Source organism: Anolis sagrei, chromosome 5 (genome assembly GCF_037176765.1).
Source record: "Anolis sagrei isolate rAnoSag1 chromosome 5, rAnoSag1.mat, whole genome shotgun sequence".
NCBI lineage: Eukaryota > Metazoa > Chordata > Lepidosauria > Squamata > Dactyloidae > Anolis > Anolis sagrei.
Genome location: NC_090025.1, coordinates 13,226,597 through 13,251,577, shown reverse-complemented (window position 1 = coordinate 13,251,577; position 24,981 = coordinate 13,226,597). Strand labels below are relative to the sequence as shown.

The 24,981-nt window shown below is 42.3% G+C and overlaps 1 protein-coding gene across 10 annotated transcripts in view; it reads left to right on the top strand.

Annotated features, from left to right (window-relative positions):
* Positions 1–24,981, top strand: part of RUFY3 (RUN and FYVE domain containing 3) — a 72,188-nt gene that overhangs the window by 26,781 nt on the left and 20,426 nt on the right. For all 10 annotated transcript variants that reach the window (XM_060779387.2, XM_060779386.2, XM_060779388.2 and 7 more), the window contains 5 exons: positions 14,977–15,150; positions 16,960–17,077; positions 20,288–20,389; positions 21,529–21,652; positions 23,701–23,762. In XM_060779387.2, coding sequence (XP_060635370.2) covers positions 14,977–15,150; positions 16,960–17,077; positions 20,288–20,389; positions 21,529–21,652; positions 23,701–23,762 — 580 coding nt within the window. The remainder of the gene's footprint in view (positions 1–14,976; positions 15,151–16,959; positions 17,078–20,287; positions 20,390–21,528; positions 21,653–23,700; positions 23,763–24,981) is intronic.

The following is a 24,981-nucleotide window of genomic DNA, read 5'->3' as shown; positions in this document are numbered from 1 at the left end:
GTATCTGTGAAATGTCAGTCAAATTATATTAAGGCATTGTTTCATTCTCATTTGCACCTGCTGTGCTGCTGAAATGATGGAACTCAAAGAAAGGTCTTCCCTAAGGATCCTAAGACAGCCAGGCTCATAGTCTTTCCTGTAGTCTGGACTCAAGCTGTATCACATAACATTACCAGGTTACAGGACAGAAATTTCTTCCGTGTATTAAAGGCAGTGATTCTTCATATTTTGGAAGTAAGGAATTCTTCATATTTTGAAGGTTCTGGCCCAACTTACCTGTCCGAATGTATCTCCCGTTACGAACCACTGAAGACTTTAAGATCATCTGGGGAGGCCCTGCTCTCGGTCCTGCCTTTGTCACAAGCATGTTTGGCGGGGACGAGGGACAGGGCCTTCTCAGTGGTGGCCCCTCATCTATGGAACACCCTCCCTAGGGAGATCAGATCTGCTCCCTCCCTCTTGGCGTTTCGGAGGCAAGTTAAAACGTGGCTATTCGAGCAAGCGTTTACAATTACAGAGTAGCTAATGTAGGAAATTGAATGACCTGACAATGGAATTGGACAATGCTTGAGAATAATGAGATGCTGGTGATATTGTTTTTATTGCTTTTGTGATGTCTTATACTGTTTAATGTTTTTTTTATCTATATTATGTTTTATGTAAACTGATTTGTTGGAAACCGCCTTGAGTCGCCAATTGGCTGAGAAAGGTGGTATACAAATACAGTAAATAAATAAATAAATAAATAAATAAATAAATAAGATATGGAATTCCTCCAAAATATGAATGCCACCTCCCTCCCCCCGGTATGAAAAATCACTTCCTTTAAGAAATGGGAGAAACTATTGAAATTCTGGGAGGCATAAAAAATTACACATATTTTCAGTCAGGTTTTCTGGGCTTAAAAAAGCTATTCCTATTTGTTTGTTTGTTTTTTGCCTCTTCCAAGGTGTCTAATAGATTTTGACAAGTTTTAAAGTTATTATTTTACTTCAAGCTCACACAACTTGACTAGAAATGTTTTTATATTCCTTTTCCATTTAAATTCTGTGGAGTGCACCCCAAAGAATGATGGTAGTGAAGAGAGGGATAACATGCACCCGTCTGTTTTTTCTTTTATTCTTCGTGTCCTCTGCGAAATCCACACCTATGGGTTTTCCTTTGCGCATGCGCAGAAATCCGGAACATTCTAAAGTTTAATGAAATTAAAAATGATTATTTGTGAGGCTCCGCCCCCCTCCCCGCCCCCTCGGTATATATGCCGCTGCATGCGGCTGAGGAGTAGTTCCTTTTTCCGCGCTAATCCGGCAGCATCTCGGAACGTTCTCTCTGTATCTACTGGCTATATCGACCTTTGGACTGTTTTTCTGGCTTCCACCTTCTCCATTCCTGACCCGGACTGGCTGACGACTCTCTAATCAGGCTAGATGTCTTCTCCCTATTTCAAAAATTGCTCGGCCTGCGGAGCTACCCTCCCTGAGGCCGATAAGCATTCTAAATGCTTACTTTGTTTGGGGGAGGCTCACAATCTCCAGACTTGCGAGATATGTTTGAGTTTTACCACTAGAGCCCGCAAGGGCAGAGACGCCAGATTGAAGGCTCTGCTTTATGAGCGTGCCTTGGCTCCCCAGGCTCTTCCCGCCCCCTCCCATTCCTCCCCAGTTCAAGAGCCCCCCCAGCCTTCCTCCCCACGCGTTGGGGACAGGCGGGACTTGGGCCAGGCAAGCGCTTCCCCCGCGGAGCCGCCTAGAAAGAAATCCAAGCCCTCTAAGCAAGCCTCAAGGGCTGCAAAATCGAAAGAAAAATCTACCAAACAGAAAAAGGGACGGCAACTCACTGGCGAACAGCCCTTGAGTCCTCCTATGCTGGAACCGATGCCTCATCTCCCCGGTTCCGTCCTCCAGCTCCAGGAGCCCCTCCCAGCCATGCTCCACATGGACGATCCTTCTTATCTTCCCCCCTGGAGCTCCTGGCTCCTCAGCTCGAGTTGCAAGCCCAGCCCACAGCGGAGCTTTCTCCTCCGCCCCTCCCTCCCTCCCAAGCCTCACCCCCTCCTTCCCTCAGCCCACCAGATTCCCCGGTTCCGAGGGAAACTCCTCCTCCAGGACAACAAGCCTCCGCGGCGCAAGCCCCACGCCGCCGCCAGCGTTCTCCTTCTCCTTCCCCTCAGCCCTCTCCTAACCCCCACCCTCCCAAGAGGGCTAGATCTCACCCTCCTCAACAATACCATCCTTATGGTCCCCAGGACTACCCTTACCATCTCTACCCTCCTCCCCCTCCCTATCCAATATATCCCTTCTACTATCCACCCCCCCCTAACCATCCCAAGGACTACAGTGCCCATTATCCACCGCAGTTCAGTTATCCACAGCCTCCACATGCACCCCCAACAGCTACACTCTCTCATCCTCCAGAAGATCAAACGGAACCGGACCCTCCCCAACCCTTTCAAGACCCCCTCACTCTAGTTCACCATGACTCTGAAGCAGTGGAGCTTGAATCCACTGATGACACCCCGCTTCTCCATGATCCTATCCCAGACTCTGACCCTTCCCCTAAAAATTTAGAAGAGTTTAAAAAATTTTCTGCCCTCTTCATAAGACTCTCTAGAGCTTTGAATCTTGCCACACCTGAACCCACAGATACTGTGGCAGACCCATGCTTCACCTCTACTGAACAACAACAACCAGCTTCCACTGTGTTGCCCACTTTACCTTATTTACTAAAAATCTTGAAAAATACTGGAGTTGCCCCGACTATGGTCCCGGCAACTCCCAAAAGAGCAGACAATTTATATCGTATTGATCTGTCCTCAGCTTCATGGCTTTCTAGAATGCCTAAAGCAAATTCCATTGTAACGGATGCTCAGCCAAAACCTGTACAAACAAACCAGACTTCCCCCTCTGACAAAGAGGGAAGAAAACTTGACTCTATGGCCAAAAAATTTTACTCCTCAGCATGCCTGTTTGCACGCATGGCTCACTATGGAGTATACATGAGTGTGTACCAAACCCATTTGTGGAACAAGATATCCCCTTATTTAGAGTTATTACCTCCAGCCAACCAACCACTGGCTCTGGCTCTTAAACAAGAAGCCCTCCTTTTATCATCTTTGCAAAAAGACCTTGCAAGGAACACAGCTGACACTTCAGGGAAACTCATTGCAGGCTCAGTGGCCCTTCGTCGCCACGCCTGGCTAAGGGCTGCAATCCTCTCCCAATCACAACGCACCCTTATTGAAAACCTTCCTATGGATGAGGCAGGACTCTTCAATCCTGAAACTGATTCACAACTTGAGCATTCTCATAAGATGAAACAAACGGTCTTCAAATATGACCAACAACCATATTCTCACCAACGGCAACGGTGGGGCTCATATTACTACCGCCCCCACTACTACAACAGACCCTACAATACCTCCTTCTACAGGGGACGTCAAAGATCCTACGCCCAGTCTACAGCTCCAAGACGGCCACAGCTCCCCTTCAGAGGTCAGTACCGTGGTACCAGGCCTGCCAACAACAACAAACGTCGTTTTTAGCACACCAGTAACCGTTACCACTCATCCCTCCATACATACACAACCACTTACATACCTAAACAGGCTACAACCCTTTCTTCCAGCATGGCAGTCTATCACTACAGATGCCTGGGTCCTGGACATAGTCGAAAGGAGATACGCAATAGAATTCGACTCTTACCCACCTGTGAGTAGGATCCTCCTCACTCAACCCTCCCAGGAGATCTGGGAGGAAGTACACTCTCTCCTTCAAAAGGGCGCCATATCTCCTAGCCCTTCACAGAATGCCAGCAGCTGCTTTTTCTCTCGATATTTCCTGATAGACAAAAGAGATGGGGGTCTACGCCCCATCCTGGATTTACGCAGACTCAACACTTTCATTACACCCCGCAAATTTCGCATGGTTACACTTCCTAACATACTCCCTTTCATTCCACCACAATCGTGGTTGGCGACAGTGGACCTCCGAGACGCCTACTTCCACATCTCAATTAGGGAGGCCCACCGCAGGTTCCTGACCTTTGCGGTGCAAGACAACCACTTCTCCTTCAATTCTCTCGCATTCGGCTTGTCCACGGCACCCAGAGTGTTCACAAAATGCATGTCTGTCATAGCTGCACATCTCCGCCAACAAGGCATCACAGTTTTTCAGTACCTGGATGACTGGTTATTTTGTTCTATTTCGAGAACACAACTACACAACGATATTCATTACACCTTGTCTCTTTTGCAGGACCTGGGTCTGGTTGTAAACCAGGAAAAATCCCATCTCACCCCGACACAACGAATCCAGTTCATAGGAGCCGTGATAGACTCCACTCTCCAGAAAGCCTTCCTCCCAGAGGACCGCTTCCTCAAACTTCAGCAAGCAATCCGAACCCTCCAGCACTCCCGACGATCTTCGGCTTGGGCTATCCAATCTATCCTTGGCCACATGTCATCTACCACAAATGTGACCCCGTTCGCCCGTCTAAAGATGAGGCCGCTACAAAGCTGGTTCATCAAGTCCTTCGACCCCCTCTGGGAACCTCAATCTCGCATTCTATATCCGCCACACCCCGTCCTTCACTCCCTCTCATGGTGGACAAAGCAGTACAATGTTCAATCAGGGATGTCCTTCATCCAACCCCATCCCTCCATGTCCCTCACGACCGATGCCTCCAACTCAGGTTGGGGAGCACACCTCAAAGGGTTCAAAGTGAGCGGCCATTGGTCTCCCCAAGACCGCCAATTCCACATCAACGCGCTCGAGATGATGGCAGTAGAAAAGGCCCTCAGAGCCTTTGTCCGCATCATCTCGAACCGCAAAGTCCAAATTGTAACAGACAACACCGCTGTCAAATATTATATCAACAAGCAAGGGGGAACCCGCTCTCAGACACTATTAGCCATATCAACACGGATTTGGGAATGGTGCATTCGGAGGAATGTCCTTCTCACTGCTATCCACCTACCAGGCCAGGACAACACACTAGCGGACTCTCTAAGCAGATCCTCAAAGAACAATCACGAGTGGCAACTACATCACACACACTTCAAGACTCTCACCCGCAAGTGGGGCATCCCCAGGATAGACCTGTTCGCATCCCCCGTGAACACTCATTGCCCTCTCTACTGCGCAAGGCTCCACCCTCACGCATCCCCAGGTTGTCTCGGGGACGCCTTCCTGTTCCAGTGGTCCCCAGGCCTACTCTACCTCTTCCCACCACTTCCTCTCCTATCCCCCGTCATAGCCAAAATAATTCAGGACAACACAGACTGCATCCTGGTCACCCCCTGGTGGCCTCGCCAACACTGGTTTGCTCCCCTGCTCGAGATCTCCAACAAAGAATTCCTCCGCCTCGACCCGACCCCAGACCTTCTCTCAGTGGAGAATGGACTAGTCCTCCATCCAGATCTCCACTCCCTCTCCCTCACGGCGTGGAGGATCAGGCCACAATGAACCTCTCTGAGGAAGTATCACGAATGCTATTGGCCGCCCATAAACCAACCACTAAGAAGTCATATCATTATAAATGGTCATCATTTGGGAAGTTTACACAAGCAGTGGGATTCACTCCCTTATCAGCACCAATTCCTGTGGTACTAGACTTCCTAATGCACCTTTCCAACAAAAACTTCTCCCCTTCCTCAGTCAAATGCTACATAGCAGCAATCTCTTCCTATCGTAAAAAATCCGGCTTGCCGTCCCTTTTTCAAGACCACCTGATTCAATTGTTTCTCAAGGGCTACAAAAATGTCCACCCTCCTACTTCCCTCCCTTCCCCTCAATGGAGCCTAGAGCTAATGTTATCCCAGTTATCAAAACCTCCCTTTGAACCTATGGCCTCTAGTGACATTTCCCATTTGTCTTGGAAGACAGCATTCCTTGTGGCCATCACGTCGGCCAGACGGTCGAGTGAATTGACGGCCCTCCGCTCCGACCCTCCTTATATCAGGTTCCACGAGGACAAGGTAGTCCTTCGGACTGACGTCACGTTTTTACCCAAAGTTGTTTCTTATTTTCATATGTCTCAGGATATTATCCTGCCGGCCTTTTTCCCCAACCCATCCTCCCCGTTGGAGGTAGCGTTACATTCCCTTGATGTTAAGAGGGCCCTTTCCTTTTACCTGCATAGGACCTCCTCCTATAGGAAGTCTCCTAAGCTATTTTTGAAATACAGAAAAGACATGTTGGGCCATCCTGTATCCTCACAGGCACTGGCCTCCTGGATTGTTTCAACGATCCGGCTAGCCTACCAATTGGCAAAGAAGGAACCTCCTTCTCACATCGTGGCGCACTCGACTCGCTCGGTGTCCACATCTCAAGCCTTTCTTCGAGGAGTCCCTCTGGATCAAATCTGCAGGGCAGCTACGTGGTCTACACCATCCACGTTTGCCTCCCACTACAAGTTGGACATTCAGGCGAAGAAAGACGCTGCTTTTGGCAGAGCTGTCCTTTTTTCCTGCGTGGCATGACCCACCTCCAGGTCAGTAGCTTGCTATTCACCCATAGGTGTGGATTTCGCAGAGGACACGAAGAATAAATAGAGGTTGCTTACCTGTAACCGTATTTCTTCGAGTGTCCATCTGCGAAATTCACACAACCTGCCCTTCCTCCCCTCTGTCATGCCTGTAGACCTAGCTGCGATTAGCGCTGGGGAACTACTCCTCAGCCGCATGCAGCGGCATATATACCGAGGGGGCGGGGAGGGGGGCGGAGCCTCACAAATAATCATTTTTAATTTCATTAAACTTTAGAATGTTCCGGATTTCTGCGCATGCGCAAAGGAAAACCCATAGGTGTGAATTTCGCAGATGGACACTCGAAGAAATACGGTTACAGGTAAGCAACCTCTATTTCTTTTCTGAGATTCTGCTTCCTCTCTGTATTCAGATTTCCATTTCACCCAAAGCGGGCGTTGTTGAGAATACTAAACAAATAAAAGAAACTGCACATAGTTCAAATGGAGCTAATTAAAAATAAGATTATGGGAGAACAGAACACTTGTGACAGCCATAAAGCTGGGCTAAAGGCTTTACTCAACATCACACAGGAAATACATGATTAGGATAAAAAGGGTAAAGGGAGGGGAAGGAAAAAAGAAACGTAGGGGGTTGATTCTATTCTATTCTATTCTATTATACTGTTTGAAATGCTTTCTTAATTTTAGTTGGTAATGGAATATAAGGGTTGATCAGACTGACCAGACACTTCTTAACAAGTTGATTTAGCTCAGCTATGCTTTTTGCCTCTCATACTTGTGGCCTTGTTCAGACAGAAATGCAAAGTGAAGGCTTTCCTTTGTCCATCCTGTAGTTTTTTGCTTCTTATATTATGGAAATGTTGTATCTTGACTTTCTGTAAATTAGTTTACCCTGGCTACAATAGGAATGTGAACACTGTGTAACACAATTTTTGTTACTGAGGACCCTTTCACACAACCATATAACCCAGAATATCAAGGCAAAAAGTCCCACAATATCTGCTTTCAACTGGGTTATCTGTGTCCACACTGCCATGCAGGCCTGTAGCCAGGATTTTGATTTGGGGAGGGGGGGGCTGAGTTTGATTCGGGGTGGGGGGGGGCTGAGTCTGAGTGAAGGAGGGTCTACCCTAGCAAACCTTTTGTATTGTTACCCCAATACCCCCATGCATATGGGATATATTGAGTATGGTGATCAGATCATGATAAGAATAAACATAACAGTTTAAATAATGCACCAGTAAGGTCTTCTCGCAGACCACGGTGAGAATGTGCCCCCCCCCCCCCCCCGGCTACATGCCTGCTGCCATATATCCCAGTTCAGAGAGATAATATGGGATTTTATTCAGCTGAATGGAAGGGGCCTGGGTTATAAATGTCATTTCCTAATTGGTTCTATGATAAAAACATGGAAAAAGTTTTTTAAACTGCAAAATCTTTGTTTTGTGGAATATCCTGCAGCACATTTTGTTATAGATCTTCAGTGAGTATCTTACTGAGCCTCAACTAATTCTATATATTTGTGACAGCCACAAAAGAAGTTTCTGGATTATAACAACTACTTTCAAAGTAAGTACCACACAGGAACAACACTTTCAAGCCAGAAACAGATCCCCCCCCCCAAATTTTGTTACATCAGTGGTCCTCAAACTAAAGCCTGGGCGCCGAATGCAGCCCTCCAGGTTAATTTACCTGGCCCTCGCTTAGGGGCAACCTAAGTCTGTAATTACTTGAAAGCACACAACAACAACAACAACAACAACAACAATCCTATCTCATCAGCCAAAGGCAGACTCACACTTCCCATTGAAATACTAATAAATTTATATTTGTTAAAATTAGGTTCTTGTGGGTTTTTTTGGGCTATATGGCCATGTTCTAGAGGCATTTTCTCCTGACGTTTCGCCTGCATCTATGGCAAGCATCCTCAGAGGTAGTGAGGATTGTTAAAATTGTTCTTCATTTTAATTATTGTATCGTTTTTAAGTGGTTTTTGCACTACAAATAAGATATATGCAGTGTGCATAGGAATCCATTCATGTTTTTTTTTCAAATTATAATCTGGCCCTCCAACAGTTTGAGGGACTGTGACCTGGCCCTCTGTTTAAAAAGTTTGAGGACCCCTGGTTACATAGTGTAATTAGAGGAGTATTTATTTATTTATTTATTTCACAGTTTTCTATACCGAGCTTCTCAACCTCATTGAGGGACTCAGCCCGGTTTCCAGCCATAAAAACATATACACTCATTAAAATATCATATATCACAATTACAAAAACAACTTTAAAAACACTATATATAAAACTACAGTGGTCAGTCGTCCTATTAAGATGGATCTACATCAACTTCCATCCAGGGTCCTATGGTGTTGTCTCATTCATCGAAGGCCTGACTCCACAGCCACGTCTTCACCCGTTTCCTAAATGTTAGGATGGATGGGGCGGTTCTGGCCTCCAGAGGGAGAGAGTTCCAGAGTCGCGGGGCCACCACCGAGAAGGCCCTGTCCCTCGTCCCCACCAGGCGCGCTTGCGAGGCCGGTGGGACCGAGAGCAGGGCCTCTCCAGATGATCTTAATAATCTTGATGGTTCGTAGGGGAGAATACGTTCGGAGAGGTAAACAGGGCCGGAGTCGTTTAGGGCTTTATAGTAGGAATACATAGAAATTTTTACAGGTGTTACTAAACCACCTTGTGTTCCATGTTGAGAGAAAAATGGGACCTCAAAAAAAGAAAAAGAAAAAAACGTAACTCCTAGCATTCCTCACCATTGGTTGTTTTGGCTAGGGCTTCTGGAGGCTGCAGTTCAACAGCATATGGAAGACACCACAATTTTCACTCCAGTCTTCAAAGCACCAAACTAAATAAATCTAAAAATTAGAAGGGAACAACAAAAACATGGGTCTTACTTCCCTTCCTGAAAGTAGCCACTGATAAGGCAAGTGTAATTTTTCCTGGGAGGCCTGCTCAGTTCTGTGGTATTGGGTTCCTACTTGCCATATTTTGAAGCTTTAGGGACTTGAAGCAAATGCTTAGCAGAACAATACTGTCATCATGTTCATAGAGCTACAGGTGAGACGCCTGTATCCATGGGATTATATTCCCAGCTGGATTGTGGTTACCTTTAAATCGTCTGACTTCTGGTTCCAGCATACAATTGAACCACTCTGGAGATCTTAGAAATTCCTAGAAGTATCCTTTCAAAGAATTTGATAGGTCTTCCAGCATGACTCTCTGGTAATTTCTGGGAGAAGCATACCATAGGGGACATAGAAGATTCTCCCACCCTGGATCTTCCACAATTTTCCTAGTTAAAGGTTTTCCTCTGACATGAAGTCCAGTCGTGTCTGACTCTGGGGTGTGGTGCTCATCTGCATTTTTAAGTCGAAGAGCCAGCGTTGTCCGTAGACACCTCCAAGGTCATGTGGCGGGCATGACTGCATGGAGCGCCGGGGCAGCCTCCCTTGGCTGGCTCATGCTGCCCATCGGGCCCGATGGTCAGCGTGAGTCTGCCAAGAGAGGGGCACTCCTCCTCCGTGGGTGATTTACGTGCGAGTAGGACACGCGAAGTAGCTGCCCTTAGCTGGCTCACGCTGCCCATCGGGCCTGACGGATAGCGTGAGCCAGCCAAGGGAGGGGCGCTCCTCCTCCGTGGGCCGGATAAGTACCCTTGGCGGGCCAGAAGTGGCCCGCGGGCTGTAGTTTGAGGACCCCTGCCATAAGGGATCTAGAAGATTCCTGAAGAGACCTTCTCACCCTAAGCCCAGGTAAGTGAACCAGTGGACGTGGGCCTCACAGTGATGAGGGGCTGACTAGCACATTGAAATGAAATGAAAAAAGGGGCAACTACTCAGGCTGGCATCAGATGCATGTAATATGGTCTAATTAACTGGTCACAATCAGCAGCTTGGCAACCATATTTTCAGTTACTTGAAGTTTAGTTTGAAGATGACTAGAAAATGAATGGCTAAGGTTTGTCATAGGAATAGGCATGGCAGAAAATTGGTTTGCTATGGCTAGATTTTAGCAGTGTGAATAATCAAAATCCGCAAAAGTCAAAACTGCAAATGTTGATGGATGACTGAACTAGCCAGCAGTTCAAAGAATTAGATGACAACAATTTAAGATCTTCAGTTATTTTAAAAAGGGGTAATCACATAGTGAGAGCCAGCATGGTGTGGCGGTTTGAGTGTTGGTCTCGAACAGAGAGAGATTAGGTTTCAAATCGGTAGTCAGCTATGAAAACCCACTAGAAGACCTTGGGCATGTCCTACGTTCTCTGCCTCAGAGGAAGGCAAAAGCAAACTCCCTCTGGTCAAATTCTGCCCAAAAAAGGCCCCGTGATAGGGCTTTAGGGTCTCCGTAAGAAATGACTTGAAGTCACACTACAATAACAACAAATTTACACAGTACTTCCATGGATTTGATTAAATCTGTTCTGTCTTAGGAATCTCTAGGTCCTCCAGTTTGACAATATTTTTAGCTTCTTCCTGTAATGCTAACAGACCTTGAGACAGGCCAAGAAATTTCTAGAGAGGTGTTCTCTCGGGTTTTTAAAAAAGCAAAAAATAAAAATTGTGGTTTTTCACTTTTATTGGAGTCCTCTGCCCCTAGGCGGACTGTATAGTCTGTACTGATAGAAGACCACTGTTTGTCCTTTTGCATTGGGATTTGAATTCACTTCCAGGGTGGCCATGATTGTATATTTCTCCTTTGGTGTTACATACCCTTTCGGAGTGGATAGGATGAGGCTGTGTGGTGGTCCCGTCAGAGTGGCTTTGTATGCTCCCACTGACTCAATCCTTTGTCAAGGATTCTGGCAAGCAAGTCAAGTTTTACAACTTTCCTATGGAGATCTCAGTAGTTTTCTCTCTCATGCCAATTTTCTGAAGCTATTCTACTAACAAACTGTCTAGGGAAGCTGTGGTGCTCATTAAATTGCAGTTCTTTTAGTCCAAAGGGAAAGTTTTGGATTGGGATTTTTTTTAAAATAATGTCTACATAAATACAGCTACTTTTTACATCTGTTCTCTGTGCCTCGCTTTGCAAGAGAACATCTTAAGGATATGGTTCATGGACAGTGCCAATATCATCAGCTCAGAATGCAAAACAGGCATCTTGCAATTTGAATACAATTTAATTAGCATTGCCAGGATCATTTATGCATGCTTTGCAACAAAAATGGTAAAATCTTCCATCCGTGTTAAACAATTCCGTAGCCATTTTCCTATCAAGCACATTAGATTATTCCATGTTTTGTTCCTTTTGTTTCCACCGCAGACTCCTCGCCGTGTTATTTCTTTGCAGGGAATGCAACACTCTGTACTTGTAAATGCCTTCATAAGAGATTGGTGCTAGGAGATTTGGTTAGGCTTCTCAGTTGGAGGACTTGTCACTGTAGCAAAAAAATCTTCCAGCAGTCTTTCGCATGCATATATTTGTATGTGGATGTGACCTTAAGACTTGGCTACGAATACAATTTCTTCTTTGTATTGTCGAAGTCTTTCATGGCCGGAATCACTGGGTTGTTGTAGGTTTTTTCGGGCTATATGACTCTAGAACATGGCCATATAACCCGAAAAACCTACAACAACCCAATTTCTTCTTTGTCTTCTTTGTCTTAAGAGTTCTCTCGTGTCTTCTTTTTGAAATAGATTTAATGGTAGCGGTTCAAATAGTCATAGCGTAAAATTTCAAAACAGATGAAATTACAATTCAAGATTCCTACATTGTTCTGTTCTGCAAAACTGCAGGGTAGAGGCATAGTAGTAGTGCTGCTATTTAAAGAAAATAAAATTGTACTTTAATAAATTGTCTTATTTTGGGATCAAAGGAATAAGCAGAGTGGCTTCATGTAGATATAGGACTTAAATGATGTTGAATTGCTCATAGGAACAAGGATTATTATATTTATATCCCGATTGCCTCTCCTGAAGGAGACTCATAGTTGCTTGATCTGTGGATGTTTCTGTGAACATTATTCTTTGATAAGTAGTGGTCATGGAATGATACACATCCACTTTGATTATTTTGAGGGGCATTTTCCAATTATTGTTTTTATTAGCATATATTTTCCTTTCTTTGGTTTTACCTTGTGTTGTTCAAATTTGTATTTTTCATACAACCATTTCATGGAATTTTAAACGTTTTCTTCTAGTTCTTTATAACCTAATCCTGAGGCTTTTTTTGTGTCAGGAGCAACTTGAGAAACTGCAAGTCACTTCTGGTGTGAGAGAATTGGCTGTCTGCAAGGACATTGCCCAGGGGATGCCTGCATGTTTTGATGTTTTACCATCTGAAACCTTGTCAATGCAATACACCAGAATAACTATGCAGGTGTAGGCAGTTGCGGCAGGAAGAAAAAGAGCCCTAGGCACTGCAGCTGTGAAGGAAGATATAGGCTGCTCAGAAACAGCACTTTTCTCTGGCTTCTCTGGCTTCTCTGGCACTGCTGCTTGTGTATTGCACCAGCACAATTCCGGATTCAATGTACAAGGAAGGCCGTATATAATGTTAAGGCACTTTCAGTGCTTCCACAGGTGCAGGTTATGATCTATAAAGCCCTAAACGGTTTGGGCCCCACCTATCTTTGTGATTGCATCTCCCTCTATGAGCCGGCGTGGATTTTAAGATCTTCCCGGAAGGCCCTCCTTTTGTTCCCACCACCATCACAAGCACGGTTGGTGGGGACGAGAGAGAGGGCCTTCTCAGTGGTGGCCCCCCACCTCTGGAATGCCCTTCCTAGAGAAATAAGTCAGTCCCCATCCCTCCCTTCCTTTCGTAAGAGCCTGAAGACCTGATGGTTTAAACAAGCCTTTATTTATTTATTTATTTCGGTCATTTCTACCCCGCCCTTCTCACCCCCTAGGGGGGACCCAGGGCTGCTTACATCCGGCACAATTAGATGCCAACAGTTACAATAAAATGCAATAGCAATAACACAATAGCACAATAGAACTACTAGTTCTAGCTCAGCCCCAGATATTGTTGAATAGGGCCATATCTTTTTCTACCAATTACCCAGGTCACTTGCTCCTATTAGGAAACGGCTCTGAGTCCCCTCGGGGAGATAGAGCGGTATATAAATAAAGTTTTGTTGTTGTTGTTGTTAATGATAATTCACATCTTGTACAGATGCAACACAAAAGCAAGATAAGATTTTAGAGGAGGTGAGTAGCATAAGACCCCTGCCTCTGTGTGGGATGCATTTCTTGTCAGGCCCACAATTAGGTGAAACTACAGATATGACCAAATGCCATTGAATTTGCTGACTTCCGGTCCTGTCATACCATAGAGTTGCTCTGGAGGACTTTGAGATCTTTTTAGTTTTAAGATCCTTCAATTATATTATATGATAGCTTCTTGGGGCACCTATCAGATTCCTATAGGAGACAATTTCCCCTAGCGAAGAAAAGCAAAATCATAGCTATTGGTTCAGTAGTTATGAAGCAGGGTCAGATTTCATTGCTTTGACTTTCAAAATAGCACACAATATGCATATAACACATAAAATTTAATACATCAACATTTAAAATCAATCATTTGATTTTATATGTTGATACAGAATGTAGGCCTGTGACCTTCACTTTTCTTCTCCTGTGTGATTTTTAACATCTTTGCCTGATGCAAAATCCTGTGGAGTTTGAAAGATTGCATGATGCATGTTGTGCTTTTTTGTTGCCCCAATAAAGGTGTTGGTATTTTATGGTTTTGGATTTTGTTGAATTTCCTGCAAAGTCAACACAGCTACCCAGCACGTGTTTTAAACAAATAAATAGACATTCTGAGAATGCCTTTGACCATTTCAAATGAGCTTAAGATTTACTGTGAGAGGGAAGGGATACATTTTGATTTGGGATTAGATGAGAAGAAATACGTGAGAAAATGTGTAGATGAGGGATCATTTCAGCAGTCAAGATGAAAATGCGGTCTCTGTATAGGATGACCAAGTAGCAGGTTAAGATAATTTACAATTTACAGTATACCAATAAAAGCTTACCTGCTATACAACACCACTTTTATTGTGGAACCTACCCAATTGTTAGTGAGTAAGTTTGTAAAACAGAATATTCCTCCATAAAACATTATTATATGAAGAAATGCGACTGATGGGAACACAGGCGTTTGCCACCCCTGTTCTAAAAATGCCTCTCATCTAATTTTCCCCTGTAACCTCAACAAGACCTTACAGTTTTCAACAGGCACCGTCTATTCCCTTTAGTGATAATATTTTCAGCTGTCAGATTGCTCAATTTTTAAGACAAGGTAATTGAAATAGTATGTGAAGGTTCCCAAAACGTGCTGCAGTTATTCCACATTTTGTTTTTAAAGTCTAAAGCTTGGCTTGGTTCGTGTAAATAATGTCTTTAGTCTTCAGCCTTCAGCAACTGGAAGTTAAATTTGGCAGTTACCACTTTAATATTTTTTTCAATGAAGGGAAAATGTATTTACAGTACTGCATTTTTCTTACCAAACTCTTTATGTTTTTCTGCAGATCCCAACTATCTCATGGCTAATGAACGCATGAACCTGATGAATATGGCTAAACTAAGTATAAAGGGCTTGATTGAATCTGCTCTCAATCTTGGGAGAACACTAGACTCTGACTATGCACCTCTTCAGCAGTTTTTTGTAGTGATGGAACACTGCCTTAAGCATGGCTTAAAAGGTGGGTGCTGCTTGAAAGTTTTATGCATAATACTAAGTTGGAAGTAATCTGTAGCTAGTTCTATATTAGTTGTTTGACATACAGTTAGCCATTGAATATCCCTTATTTGTAATACGTGGAACCAGAAGGACTTTCAATTTTGGATTTCTTTCCCCAGAATTTGGAATATCTGTTATTTGTATATACATTGTACACAATGAGATATCTTACAGATGGATCAATGTCTAAACACAAAATTAATCTATGTTTCATATATCCCTTATTCATTAGATCTGAGTATTTTTAATAATTTTGTACATGAAAATAAAATTTTGCCGATTGAACCAAAGATGTCACAATCTTGGCTATCATGTGTATGATTCTGGAGTACTTTGGATTTCAGAATCCTGGAGAAAGGATGCTCAATCTGAATTATATATTTTCTTTGACTGTTGAGTGCCCTGCCTTGTTACCATATAGGTTTTTATGTAGATTAAAATATATTGAAATAAGCTTGTTTTGCATGTAGATTTTAGCAGCTCATCTAAATCTTTTTAATAGACACTTGCCTGTATCTCACATATGTTCTTGAGGCCTTGAGTGGTGCTTTATGAGTGATTGTAAAAAACACTTTAGTGATTATGCTTCATTGGTAGTTGTCTGTAAAGACCAAGTATTCTCCCCATGCCAGTCAGGGAGGAAGCCAGAAAACAACACCCTGAATCAAGCTACTCCTGACACATAATTATGCTGATTTGATAGCAGTTAGAGCTTGCACTGAAGCTGGAATAGTGGAAATGTCTCCTGGCCATCTCCTGTTTTATAGTGCTGGTGGTGTTTATTTGTTATTAAATAAATAAATAAGATGCTAAGCAGTCTGTTGGCTTAGAATTATAGTGATAAAAGTTGTATTTGTTCTATATACAGTAGAACTTCCTTATTCATGGGCTCAGTATCCAGTTTCACTTCTCCATGCTCCCCAAAAATATGTTTCCTCCACCGAAAGTGTTGATAGGGCTCCATGAATTCTCCAGTATGATTCTATGGTATACTTTTGTCCCAGGTATAATCAAAATATCAGGCTCACTATTATTCATGGTTTCAGGTATAACCTGAAACAATGTGATGTGGCAGCAAAAAAAGCCAATGGGATTTTGGTCTGCATCAATAGGAGCATAGTGTCTAGATCTAAGGAAGTAATGCTACCCCTCTATTCTGCTCTGGTTAGACCACACCTGGAATATTGTGTCCAATTCTGGGCACCACAATTCAAGAGAGAGATTGACAAGCTGGAATGTGTCCAGAGGAGGGCGACTAAAATGATCAAGGGTCTGGAGAACAAGCCCTATGAGGAGCGGCTTAGGGAACTGGGCATGTTTAGCCTGAAGAAGAGAAGGCTGAGAGGAGATATGATAGCCATGTATAAATATGTGAGAGGAAGCCACAGGGAGGAGGGAGCAAGCTTGTTTTCTGCTTCCTTGGAGACTAGGACGCGGAACAATGGCTTCAAACTACAAGAGAGGAGATTCCATCTGAACATTAGGAAGAACTTCCTGACTGTGAGAGCCGTTCAGCAGTGGAACTCTCTGCCCCGGAGTGTGGTGGAGGCTCCTTCTTTGGAAGCTTTTAAGCAGAGGCTGGATGGCCATTTGTCAGGGGTGATTTGAATGCAATATTCCTGCTTCTTGGCAGGGGGTTGGACTGGATGGCCCATGAGGTCTCTTCCAACTCTTTGATTCTATGATTCTATATATCCTGTGGATACAGGGGTTGTACTGTACCTTACAGATGATATGTTCCAATGTGAGAAAGAACTGTTTTTTTTTCTAGCCAAGAAGACTTTTCTAGGCCAAAACAAGTCATTCTGGGGACCTCTGGAGTTGGTAGAGAAGTTTGTCCCTGAAGCTGCAGAAATCACAGCAAGTGTTAAAGACCTGCCAGGGCTGAGGTAAGTGAAAATCTTTTCATATGCTTTTTAACAAGATGCTGGTCACGTTTTGTCATAAGAGGGCTGAGAAGGGCGGCATACAAATACAGCAAATCAATCAAGCAATCAAGTGGAGGTTCATTCAGCATGCAAATACCTGCTTGCCTAGCTGTCTACAGCATGTCCTGTTTCATGCTTCTGCCATCTTCTCTAGGAGTAGTAGAGGCAGAAGCAATGTGTTGACAGGCTTTTCTGTTATTTGTGGATTCTGTAGAATCAGCATGGGAAGTATTATGTGGCAGATGGATAGTGTCTTCTGTCTCACTCTGTTGTGATAAGAGGAAGGGCACAGGAGGGCATGGACACACAGGTTGTGTTAACGTTAGATCATAATTGACTGTAATGAACACAAGCCGCAATAGCTGCTTTAAGTCTTCTTCAGGAGAGATAAAGTGGGGTATTAATAAACATAATAATAATAATAATAATAATAATAATAGTAGTAGTAGTAGTAGTAGCAGCAGCAGCAGCAGCAATAGTAATAATAAGCCTTGGACTTACTCATTTCTCACTTCCTTCTACTCCTCTTGCATGGGTGGAGGGAAGATTTCAGAAACTTTTTCTTCCAATTCCTGTTTCTCTAAACTGAAAACTGAAGTTGACTTGGTGTATTTTTAGAAAAACAGCTTCATAACTAAAATAATAGCTGAAGGTCATGTTTTCCTGTGAAGAGAACATACTAAGTGGAAACTATAGAGAAAATTGTGAGGGCTTCTGGAATAGGATAATGCAAAAGCATGCATGTAGAGGCATCAAGAAATCAATATTAGTGCTTAATTCTTTGGCTATTTAGTGCTGACTGTTGTTTCAGTGTGCGGTCAGACCAGCACTCTTGTCACATCACATTTGATTTCAGGTTTATTTAAAGTGCTTGCGAGGTTAGCGAGAGATTAACTCAAGCAAAGGAAGCACTCAGATACTATGGCTGGGATAAAATAGGCCACAATTTTATTTCTTACAGCTGTTGCAGTGTTGTTTTCTTGTACAATGACCTCTGCCTCTGAAGGATTAAAGAAAGGAGGGGTGGGTGCTGGGGGTGCATGCAGCAAGAGGGCTACAGAAGAAAAGTAAAAACTTGGCTATGGGACCAAGCCTTTGGGCAGCAAGCTTTGGGCACTTTGGGCAGCAAGCAATACAAGAAATGATCAGGCACTATATGCAATAGATATGATATTTGGAACGGCCTGGACTACAGTTGTTGGATTGTGAGATTTTAATGTTAATATAGATATGTTTTTAATTCTATGTTTTAATGTTAGATGATGTAGTGTTTTGTGATTTAATTGAAAATCGTATGTTGTTATCATTATGTTAGGTTTCTGTATGTGAGGCATTACATTTTGCCATAATTATATTGGAAACTGCTTTGAGTCCCTCGCTCGAGAAAAGCAGTATACAAGTAAAGTAAAAAAAATAAAATAATAATAATAATAATAATAATAGTAACAACAACAACATAGGTTTTGTGAACAATTTGACTTTAAACTAGCGTTTAAACTAGGGATGTGCAACTGTGGAAGGCTAAAGTGTTTCATGAAAGCCTTTGACAATACTTTAGGTATTTGTTTTGTTCTTCCATTGTGTTCAGTGGAACTCAGCCATCTGCTTAAATTTGGCTCAGTTTTGTCTCATACCTAATTCAGCTGTAATGTTTCTCAGTTTCCCATTGGGAGACATTGGAGGGTAGCATTGCTTATCACCTGCCCAGTCCTCCAAAACAAAAACACCCATGGATTTCTTACTTGCAAAGCCCTCTGGAGTTATGGAAGTACTTTCATCATATTATTGGGCCTTGGGTTCAAGAGAGGCCTTTTTTAAAAACAACAGGAAACAAGCAGAAGTCGCTTTCTTATTTTCTAGGACAGCTCTTGGACTTCTCGTCCCCGACCCTCCCAGGGAGCATTTGGGGGCAAAACAATTTTTATTAACTAAGTATGGAAAAACTTTTTTTTCTGACCCCGGAGGGCAAAAGGCCTCCAGATATGGTTCCGATGCCCTCCACAGCCCATAGAGTTCATTTTGGGACAGGTTTGATTATTTTTTTCAAATCCAGAAGCTCTGGGAAACACAAAAATGTCCCACCCCTGGCTTAAAACAAAACCCAGTTACTTGGGCTTAGATGTCATCGGAGCTGATGTATTTCGAAGCAGACACTGGTGCCTGGCCATGACAAAGAATATGTAGCTGTTGCTTAGCTAAATAGTAAGAAACCACGGGGGTCCCCTTATCTGTAAATCAGACCAAAATGGCAATTGAGCTATTTATTTATTGTGTTAGGAGAAAGCCATACAGTTGTATTGCATTTTTAACAAACAAACAAATAAAACACAAATTTTCCAAGCTTGGTAGTTGATTAAATGTCCTTTGACTTGGAGTGCCTCTGGTGTTACTATAAGAAGGTCCTCCATTGTGCATGTGGCAGGGCTCAGGTTGCATTGCAGCAGGTGGTCTGTAGTTTGCTCTTCTTCACACTCGCATGTAGCTCCATTTCTTAAGGTTGACAATTAAGTGTTATTAAGTGTTATTGAGTGTTTGGAAAATAAACTTGCCACATACACTGTATAGCTATACAAAATCTATAATGTCACAGTTGCGTCTGCATGAAATGATATTCTTTGCCTAGCTTATGATTTACAAATAGAGTGCTATTGGATGCTGTCTAATTGTCCCCATTTGATATCTCTCAATGACTGAAATGACTACAATGACTGCAGGAAGCTATTAGAAAGGAATGGTTTAGCATTATGTCTGAATTGGGACTCCTGGTTTTCTGCTTTCCTAACAAATCATATGGCATCACCTAAATTTGCCTTCTAATGCCTGGTTGGTTTGGGAGCAACAAGCCAATAATTTGATTTGAACGCAGTTCCAAGCTTTTTCTTGGGTGAATTTCTTGGTTTCTATATCCATTTCCAGTTACAAGGTGAGCCAAATAGAAGCGCTCAGAAAACAAACAGCAACATGATGCTTCTTAATGATATGTCAGAATTCTCTGCAATTGTTACTTATTATTTGATGTGAATTCATCTGATTTGTCCCTGCTGAAAACCAGCTGGATAGACCTAGAGAAGAGCAACTGGCCTATTGTTTACATCAATAACAAGGAAGTTAGTGCAGAGGTTACGTATAGCCCTTTGTATAACAGTGTTTATCTTGCTTCCTTAAACATAGGACACCTGTGGGCAGAGGAAGAGCTTGGCTTCGCCTAGCACTCATGCAAAAGAAACTTTCAGAGTACATGAAGGCCTTGATAAACAGAAGGGAAATTCTCAGGTTGGTCATTTATCTTATCTTTATACCGAAGGTTTAATTTCAGTAATAGGGCATTCATGAAATAAGCCAATCTTCCACTGTAGAATCTTTTTTGGTATGCCTTTTCATGACTTAAAGCCATAGCTGTTCTGACATTTTTTTAAAGACCAGCATAGGTATAAATCTTGTTAAACTATCATAATATGCTCGCACATATCCCTTTAGCCGCAGGTATTTCAATGGGAACTCATTGTAGACATGGCATCCAATTATACTGAAATGTAGCATAAAAGCTATAGACATCATAATAGTTCAGTGTTCATGTAATTGTTTAACATTTCCTTAGATACTATAAAGAATAGATGCAGAATGGTTTTGCCTCTGATGTGCCAGATTGCCTTTGGTGACAGCAGTGGATCATGCTCTCTCATTTGTAGTAAGCAAGTGCTAGTACATATTTTATTTTATCCATAAACACACACACACACACCTCCCAGCCTAGTCTACTTTCTCTACTGACAGAGTAGCCAGATATTAGAGCAAGCTTTCTCTCATGACATGATGGCTTGCTTTTTCTGTCTTCTCACTTTCTGAATTGGAGCCCCCACCGGCGCAATAAGTTAAACCCTTGTGCCGGCAGGACTGCTGACCGAAAGATCAGCGGTTTGAATCCAGGGTGAGGGGTGAGCTCACGTCTGTCAGCTCCCAACTTCTCATGCAGGGACATGAGAGAAGCCTCCCACAGGATAATAAAAGGATGTTGTCCCCTGGGCAACATCCTTGCAGACAGTCAATTCTCTCACACCAGAAGCAACTTGAGTTGCTCGTGACACAGGGGGGAAAAAACCTTCTAAATTTGACTTAATAAATGTGGACAATAGCAAACTTTTATTAGTTTCATTATAACCTCATAACTTGTCAGAGCAGAGGAGCCCTAATGACATAATTACCTTGTCTGGTAGATTTAATGAAACATGTGGCTTCCACACAAAGTGCATAATCACAAAGTGGTATTTCACAGAATTTACTGGCAATCCAAATGGGTTCATCTTCTGCTTGCAACACTCCTGCCCCCTTTTGTCCACCACATTCATCTATTAATGTCTTCCCATTAAGACAACATTCTCAGTGATTTGACAAACTTTTAACTTGTTTTGCAGTGAATTTTATGAACCTAATGCACTCATGATGGAGGAAGAAGGTGCCATAATTGCAGGTCTTCTAGTGGGCTTGAATGTCATTGATGCAAATTTCTGCATGAAGGGTGAAGACTTGGACTCACAGGTGCTGGATACTTACTCAGTAGTTATTTGGGTGATGGGCTGTACTTTTATTCAGTTGTGGTGACTTGGATTTAATTTTTAAAAGCCATTTGAAAAGCTAAAATTAAATTCAGTAGTCATTTTGTGACACGTTTGGCTACTTAGCAGCTATCATGCAGAATGAAATACAGGTATAACTTAACTAAACTGAATACAGATCCTTACACAGTCATTTCAACAATAGAATCATAGAATAATGGAGTTGGAAGAGACCACATTGGCCATCTAGTTCAACCCCCTGCCATGCAGGAAAAGCACAATCTAAGCACCCATGACAGATGGTCATCTAGTCTCTGTTTAAAAGCCTTCAAGGAAGGAGCTTCCAACACATTCCAGTGCAGAGAGTTCCACTGTTGAACAGCTTGGACAGTCACAAAGTTCTTCCTAATGTTCAGGTGGAATCTCCTTTCCTGTAATTTGAACCCATTGCTGTGGATTTCGGAATTAAGATACACATGATAATGAAACCCTGTTTACCTGTTCATTAATCTAAGTAGAAACACAAGGAAGAGGGGGCATTCTTAGTTCTACTTCCTCCATTATTACTCCAGATGGGTGAATAGAAGTCCATGGAGGCGCTACATATTATTGGGAATTTTGAAAAATCATGCCTAGAGGAGACTCTCTTTGTAATCTCAACATATGCATATTCCTTTTCCTGTTTTTACTTGAAATAAATTATCATTTGTTTGTGTGTTGTTGGTGCTTATCCGAGGAGAGGGATTCTGCTCTATATCATTTGCTGTTGCTTTGCATGCTTTCAACTTCACTCCTATGTCCTTTTACTAAAATATCCTGTCAGTTTCTTTGCTTTTGTTCTGCTTTGAAGTGTAGGAGGAAATGAAAGCAGTTAAAAGTATCTCAGAGCTAAGTGAAAGCATGTCTGGGGAAAATCCATAGTTACAGCTTTGAAAATAAATTGTTATATTTTAGGTTGTGTGTGATTTTTTTAAAAAAAAATGCTCAATTTGTATACTTTATTTGTTGTCTTCTTGAAATGTTTTGACAGAAAAGGGGTGGATGAAGGGCAGTAGGAAGCTATAGATACAATGAGTGATTTTTAAAGCTTGCAGGATCATAAAACTGCTTTTTCGATGAGTAGTCTACATTTATGTTCCTTATAATAAAATCTAGAATCTTGCATGTTTACAAAAGTTAATGAAGCCTTTCAGCAATCTAGATCCTTTGCCAAGTTTTTTTTATTGTAAGCATAGAACTGGAAAGGACAAATGACCTTGTCTACAAATGAGTCATAGGAGGGCAGATTAGATTTTCTGTTTTCTCAGTTCTAGGTTAAGTGACATGAGTTGGCTATGATTATGCCTTGCGTTGTCCCTCTCATGCTAAATCTTAATACATTTCTCATTTGATGTGGTTACTTTGAGTTTATTCTTTTTTTAAATGCACATATGGCTTAAAGTACTCTATGTGGAGCCACCTAACTTGCAAGAATGGTAAAATTAGAAGAACACAACAACAGAGAGGAAACAAACAAGGACATCTAATCACCTCTCAACAAAAGATTGCTCCAGGCATTGCCAGGCAATCAAATGCTAATCAAGGTGATCAGTTGAAACAGTCACACCTAGCTCCAGAAGACAAGAGTCCTTTGTCCCACCCTGGTCATTCCACAGATATATAAACCCTTTTTCCTAGTTCCAACAGACCTCACTACCTCTGAGGATGCTTGCCATAGATGCAGGCGAAACGTCAGGAGAAAATGCCTCTAGACCATGGCCATATAGCTTGAAAAAACCTACAACAACCCAAGCATGGTATTCATGCATCAAGCTTTCCCCCAGTTGTGCTTGTTTCAAAGCAGCTATGCCAGTAAACAAAAAAGGTAAATTAGTGTAGAAAGCCATTGAGATGTGCCAGCAGAATATAGATTTGCTTAACTATCTGATTAATTCCTGTTTTATGTAAGGTAAACTCAGTTAATAAGAAACATTACGTGTTAGAAGAAAATTAATTATATTTCACATGTAGTATTACTGTCTTTTGTTGCAGGTTGGAGTCATTGATTTTTCAATGTACTTAAAGGATGGGAACAGCAGTAAAGGTAGTGAAGGGTAAGTGTTTCTCTCCCCTGTTCTGTGCTAGTGTTTCAAATTGTTCTCTGAAGATTTTTGTGGGAAATTGACATGTTTACTGCTATAAACTTTCAGCACGTTATACTCCTCACATGTAAGTACAGATGGAGGCTACCACTGCCATTATCTACCATCTTCACCTCTGCCTTATTAGTCTATAACAGTTGTTTAGCAATAGTTAGTTAACAACAGGAATTTTCTTCCCAGACTAAGGAAGCAAAAATGTGCAGCATTTTTATATTTTAATTATTACATTTGGCCCAGCCATAGGTTTTTAAAATTCTGTATGTTATTATTGTTATTGTTTATTGCTTATTGTGTATTTTTTTGAGTTTTATTTTATTTTAATTGTTGTATTGATTATTTGTTATTGCCTTTGTTTATTGATGTCCCTTGGGGAGATGGTAGCGGGTACAAACAAAGTATTATTATTATTATTATTATTATTATTATTATTATGTTAAATTATATTCTGACTTTCCTCCTGTGAACTCAAAGTATTTTATAAGCTTCTTTCCCACTTTGTCTTCACGACACGCCTGTGAAGTTATTAAAACTGGAAAGCAGTGGCTGTCCTGGGAGAAATGTGAAGCTTCATCTCCCAATTCCCTATCTAGCCCTATATTCTTTACAGGGCCCTAATGTATCTCCCTCTGTGAACTATCTTGGAGGTTAATATCATCTGAGGAGGCCCTGCTCTCGATCCAACCGCCCTCACAGAGAGACAGGGCCTTCTCAGTGGTGGCCCCTCGGCTGTGGATCTCCTTCCCCAGGAAATTTAGATCTGGCTCCTCCTGCCTGACCTTCTGAAAGAAAGAGAAGACATAGTTGTGAGACCAAGCCTGTGGACAACGATTCCCAGTGCAATAATGATCTCTCATTGCAACAATGAATAATGCACGTGATAGCTGGAATGTCCCCTGGAATATGCTTTTGTATTGTGTGATTTTAAGTAATTGTTTTAAGTTTGATATGTTTTAAGTATGTGATTTTAAAGTATATGTTGTTTTATTCTATATATGTATTCATGGCATTGAATTGTGCCTTTGTTGTGAGCCGTCTTGAGTCCCCTTTGGGGTGAGAAGGGCAGGATATAAATGCAATACATAAATAAATACAGTGGCTTAATACAGCCTCAGTGAAGGTTTTGGGAAGGTCTGTGAGCATTGCTTATGGAAAGAAGAAGAAAAATTGAAGA